Source organism: Cuculus canorus, chromosome 27 (assembly GCF_017976375.1).
Source record: "Cuculus canorus isolate bCucCan1 chromosome 27, bCucCan1.pri, whole genome shotgun sequence".
NCBI lineage: Eukaryota > Metazoa > Chordata > Aves > Cuculiformes > Cuculidae > Cuculus > Cuculus canorus.
This window is the reverse complement of record NC_071427.1, coordinates 5,260,922-5,266,921: the sequence shown is the minus strand read 5'-3', so window position 1 is coordinate 5,266,921 and position 6,000 is coordinate 5,260,922. Positions and strand designations below refer to the sequence as shown.

General features: G+C 47.9%; 1 protein-coding gene across 2 annotated transcripts in view; it reads left to right on the top strand.

The window, feature by feature from the left end:
* Positions 1-5,567: 5,567 nt before the first annotated feature.
* Positions 5,568-6,000, top strand: part of CPAMD8 (C3 and PZP like alpha-2-macroglobulin domain containing 8) — a 49,258-nt gene continuing 48,825 nt past the window's right edge. For both annotated transcript variants that reach the window (XM_054050381.1, XM_054050380.1), the window contains exon 1: positions 5,568-5,866. In XM_054050381.1, the coding sequence (XP_053906356.1) occupies positions 5,766-5,866 (101 nt within the window). In that variant the 5' untranslated portion in view covers positions 5,568-5,765. The remainder of the gene's footprint in view (positions 5,867-6,000) is intronic.

The following is a 6,000-nucleotide window of genomic DNA, read 5'->3' as shown; positions in this document are numbered from 1 at the left end:
GCAGGGGTTTCAGGGTTCAGCTTTGTCTATGAAGCTGCTCAGAAACACTTGGAGTAGTCTGCTTGCATTCCTTAAACTGCTGTTCAGATTTCCTTCCTGATATTACTCAGGGTGTAACTAGATACTTGTCTAATTTTATTTAAAATTAGGAGTAAATTAAGCTATAGTAATAGGATCAACAAGATGTGCATTGCACCAGATGACAAGTCAATAGATAAACTAAGAGCCTTCTAGTCTTTAATTTTGGTGTCATTTCTTTCACAGCAATTTATGCATGAGCCAGTGGGAAAGCAATGAGTTCTTTCAAGATACCCAGCTGCTATTTATTCTTCCTCAAGCATGTTAGATGAGCTGCCCCTGTTTCTGCTACCATTCAGTTGTGAGTCACTGGTGCTGCATGCAAGAGGACCATGAGCTGCACCTATGAAGGTGGCCACTGGATGGGGAACTTAGCTACGCAGTCATGTCAGGCTCTGTTTATTTTTGGTGGATGGAGATGTTGGTAGAAAGGCTCCGGTTTGAAACTGCTGGTCAAACAGCTGTTTGCTAGGTTTGGATGGTTGCTGGGATGTGCCCTCATGCCTTTAACCTGTTCGTTGTGTCATTCTGAGATTCAAAGATAAGAATGAACTTCTTAAATAGGGGGGAGGGAGGAAATGAAAATCCTGTTTATAGCGTCCTGATAATTGTCTACAGACAAGTCAGAATTTCTTTCCTAGGATTTCTTGATTAGTAGAGTTTATTGCTGGCCTAGAAGAGAATTTCACTAACAAGTGGAATGCTGTTCATTCTTCTTCCTGAGAAGGGTGGTGGAGAAAGGTTCTGCTTGCAGCTCCCTGCGAACCCTGCTAAAGTCTCTATCTTTGGGGTCGCAGTTCGTCCTGGCTGCTGCAGGTGGCAGCCCCTGTCTGCACAAGCGGCCCGAGGCACAGAGGGAGGCCTGGAGCCAACAGACAACTGCCGTGAAACAATCAGTGCTTGGGGATGTGCACTCATTGTTTCCGGAGAATCGGCATTGATTTGAGCATTCTGACCATTCTTTTCTTTAAATCGAATACAATTCTTTCTGCAAGTGGGTAGATGAAGCAGCTCAGCCTCTTCGGTTTTCAACTATTTGGAACTGAGGGTTTTCTGTCTTGATTTTCTTGAATGTTCTTTCTAAGTGGTTCTGGTTTGGCACTTTCCAGAAGTTTTGGGTGCCTCCACCTTGAAACAGGCACAGAATTAAATGCTGTCGTATTGAGCGCTGTACAAGCAAAACAACAACAAAGAACAGCAGAATCACTGGAGCGGAGCTAAATGGATGTGACAGCACTTATTTTGTATTTCCCATTTATTTTCTGACAATGTCTCATGTTCTTAACTGGTTGGAGTCCTAAACAACTTATGGGCTCCTTTTATTCGTGTCATCAATATCTTCTTTTTTTTTTTTTATTTTTAACTTAGAATTAGTAATTTTCCCTTCTGTAACTTCTGCCAATGTAGATTTGGGTTTTGTTCTGCCTGAACTGATGCAGTACTTCTTACCTCTGTATTCATCTTTTAGGCCAGGGCTGCTCATTGACCAACTGTTAAAATTCATGTGTTTCGAGGGATTGGGTTGTTTTTCTTGGGGGTGGAAGGGCTACGTTCTCTTCCAAAAACTAAAAGCATTTGTGAAAGGAACTGGCTGGGTAGGACGAGGAGCACAGAAATGTAAGTGTATGTCCCCTGCAAAAATCTCTTCTTTGCCAATTGCTCTTTAGGCAATTATTTTAACCAGTTTTGCACTGTACGCATCGCCCTGCCTGGGTTCAGGTATTCCTAGGGGAGCTCTGACCGTGTTCTCTTCCGTGACACTGGTGTTGCCCAACTGTTCTGACCAGCCACTCAGGAGGGCTGAGTCAGACGGGTTTTTGCTGTAACCCGTGTGCTCCCTGCAGCCTTGTCACCAGGGGTGAAGGTGAGGGGGCGTCCCTCTTGCTCGTGCTGCAGTGGGGCTGCAGGCCAGGGGAGAATCAAGGCCCGTTTGTCTCCACCACCCCCAGCACTACTGTTCTTAGCGTACACTGGCTTCAAATGGAGCTGGTTCTGTGCTCATCAGCAACAAGTAAGCAGCTCATGACCCCAGCAGATGTTTCTACATTTTAGGCTAATGAGAACTTATTGGATTACTGCAGTCTTCCCTGCCTTGGAGTACATACCACTTTGTCGGAGATCCGGAAACTCGTACTGAATACAATAAACGAACTGCTGGCTGGGCTGTGATTGCCAGGAGATGAAAAGAGTTCCCCAGCAGCAGAGGATCCAACAGCTCTGAAATGCACCACTGAGCCACACCAATTAAGAGCATTTCCAGTGATTATGTGAGCATTCTTGTTCTTCTCTCAAATGATTTTTTAGGTTGTTTCTTCCGCTGTGTTGGCCTGTGGTCTGTAAAGCAAGCACAAGTATGGAGAATGAAGTTAGCAGAGTGGTCTCAAATCCTCTGTTCCTTGAAAAATACCCCTGTGATAACGTGTTCCCTGCTCTTTCAAGATCTTAAATGTCATGTGTTAAGGAAGCAAACACTATTTACCTCACTAATTTTTTGTTTCTATAGGTAACATGCTTGGAGATGGCCCATAGGATATAAAAATTTAATGCGTTGCTCTAATATCTGCTATATGTGAGGGTGGGAAGTTAAACAGCCACTTAAACCAGCAGATTTGTCAGTACCACTTCAATGTTTTTGTCAGGAATTGAAGTGCTGTACTACTCTGAAAGACCAGCCTCCTCTATTCTGAGGATGATAAATAAGCATTTTTGACATAACTATTTAATTCTAGTCTCAGTATCATTATCCTCTTAACGCTACTCAGATTATATCCTTATTTTAAATGAGCTCTTTAATCATCCTTCCCTTGTAATTTTGTTCTAGAGATGTTTGTATTCCCAGGAGGCAGGATCAGTTTTGTTTCTTCTACTCTATCCGTACTGATGTAAGCAGACCTGGTCCCCATTGCTGGTAAGCTTGCAGGGGTACGACAAAGCTATAGGGTGCTTGTTTCACAGCTCTCAGTTTCTACATTAAATTTCTGTGTTTGGCTAGGAGGCTGTCGCAGAGACACAAAGGGAGAACAAAACTGGGAGTTAAAGCAATGGGTGTGGGTTTTTTTACCCTGAATATAACACTATCAAAATTAACTAAGACCTTATTCTTATCTGGTGGTGTGTCATGACTGACAGGAGTGACTTTCGTTTGGGAAGGGGGAACAAATGATTCTGGCTTGCCTGGAGCCAATGGCTTGTCTGTTTTTAATTTTTCACTCACCTACTGAAAATCTGTGCAGGGAAGGGGCTGAGTCTCTATCTCTGGGGGGATTTAAGAGCTGTGTGGATGTGGTGATATGGGACAGCTAGCAGAGCTGGCAGTTTGAGGTTTGCAGTTGGACTCGGTGATCTTAAATGTCTTCTCCAACATAAACGATTCTGTGAAACCTAGTGCATACTGGACTTGATGCAAAATGAGATCATTAATAGCCACGTTTGCTGCAGCATCTTTTCTTACGTGGACAATTTATGCATGTGTTCTCAAAACTTTTGATTGTTACCTCTTGTGCCTTTAGGTCTGGTCACCTCTGTGCCCAGGCAATGCTAACAGTCATGCTGAGGCCATTAACAAGGGCTAATTATGAATTACGTGATCCCACCACTTTATTATGTGAGTAATCTTACTGATTTGAATTTTGAAATTGAAGCAGGGGGAAAAAGCAAAAGGAAGCAGAGCTGAGAGCAGCTGTACTCGGGAATTGGTATTATTCAGAGCTTGGTGTTATCTCTGTTTTTTGACAAATATCTGTCTGATGATTTTAGCATTGTGCACAGTTTTACTGGGTAAATGGGATGTGGCAGGGAGAAATTTTTCTTCTGCACAGTAACGAGAACACGCAAGCGGTCAGGATGTAAATTAGATCTGGGCAGAACCGATAGAGATGCGTTCACACTTTCTACACACTGCAAGTCCCTCCCTCCCCTTTCTGCCACACTAGGGCAGCCATGCTCACCCCCTGTGCACTTTCCACCTGGACGAGTGCCTGAGATTCCTAAAATTTCATGAGCAGAATTATGTTTTTTGTAAACAAAATAAAAATCCGAGCTATGTGCAGTGCGAGTGGTGGGTGAATATGGCTCATAGATGTGCTTGATGAATAGTTTTTATACACGAGCAGTTCTGTAAGAACTCCCTTTAAACTCCTAACTTGTCCCAGATGCGGGTTGCAGGCGGCTCTGGAATTCCAACACCTGTTGCATCACACTGAATAGGATTCATTTTGGCAGGCACAGAAAATTCCATTTTAGTAACTAAATAGTTTGAAATGATATCTAAAGCCTCCTTTTTTTTCAGACCAAGCTGATTCCAGCTTTATTTACAGGATTGCACATACTTGCATAATTAGAAGATGGTTTGCAGTCTTTAGAGACTGTAATTGCCTGGTATTTCTTAAAGTCAGTAAATATCAAATAGAAAATCTTCAATTTGGAAGAAATCTTGCCTTTAAAAGAAGTTAGCAATGGTTTAAAAAAGCTGTACTGCACATAATGGTAACTTTGAGCTGTGATTTCTGATGTGTAGAAACACACTGGTTTGTGTTCAGAGATAGTGCAGTGTTAGGAAGATGATGAAGTTCCGTTCCCCAGCAGCGCTGCATTCATCGACGTCCCATACTCAGAGCTTTTTTGAGTAGAAAATGTAGGCGATGATGGAATGGATGTTTAGTGGCACTTTGTGGGCTTTCGGTATATTCGCCAAAGATCTTGGGCATGAGTTTGTACGGAAACTTTGTGGGTCTAGGGTGTAAAGAGGTACGAGTGATTGAGTACAGATAGAGTAGGGTAGAGGTAATGATGTGTTATAAAGCGTGGTGCTGGTTTACCCCAAACACACCTGGTCCCGCTGGGATCCAGGCTGTCTGTGGCGAGGCTTCTAGGAATCATTCCTGTTACCTGTGCGCAGCCTTTACTCAGTCACTCTGTGACACGGCATTGATCCTATCCTCTGGAATCCCTGCGGTGCTTTGGCTCTGCTCTCCCCTGGTTTTGGGGCGCTCTCTTCGGCTGCCCCCAGCTCAGGCTGGTGCGGTGAGGGCTTCCGTCCTGCCTCCAGCCCTGCAGCTACGAGCTGGGATGGAGCGGGCAGAGCGGGGCTCGGAGATGGAATGGCGCTAGCCTGGCTTTAGAATTGCCGTTGGGAAGCGGCGCTTTGGCAGCGCTCGAGGGAGCACAAAGGCTCGGTTAACGGGACTGGAGTCCCGGTACAGCCCTGGTCCGGGCTGAGGGGACCTTTGGGAACCCCAGTACCGGCACCTCGGAAGGGCGTGAGGCTCGGGAAGGTGAACTGCGGACGAGAGAGGGGGAAGGAGCCGCCGGGCTCGGCTGTCGGGGCTGCCGGGAAGACGGGGCTGCGGGGCGGGAGGCGCGGTCCCGGTCCCTCCCCCGGTGCACGCTGTCAGGAGCCGCAGACAAAGAGCCGCGGCTGGGGCCGAGCGGGCACCGGGGCCAGGAGAGGGCGGCCCGGGGGCGGGGACGCGGCGGGGGCGGCGGCCAGAGGCACCGGGGAGCCGAGCCCGGGAGCGGGGCGGCAGGGGCTGCGCTGCCCGCGAACAAAAGGCTCCTCCTGCCCCGGAGAGCGGCGCGGCCGCGCGGCTCTGAGCCCCGCAGCATCACGTCCCGCGGCTCTGAGCTCCGAGCCCCGCAGCATCATACCCCGCGGTACCGGGCTCCGCAGCATCGAGCCCTGCAGCATCATGTCGCGCAGCTCGGAGCCCCGCAGCCCCGTGCCCGGCTGCGCCTGGGCGCTCCTGCTGACCCTCTGCAGCCTGAGCACAGCGCAGCCCCGGGAGCGGCAGTGAGTACCGGGAGGGAGCTGGGGGGACAAGAACCCCTCTGCTTGTCGGGGGGCCCTCACCAGCTACTTAGCGCCTGTGGGAGCCCCAGGCAGAGGGTCAGGTACCCACCGGTGCCACGGTAAGCAGCCCAGGG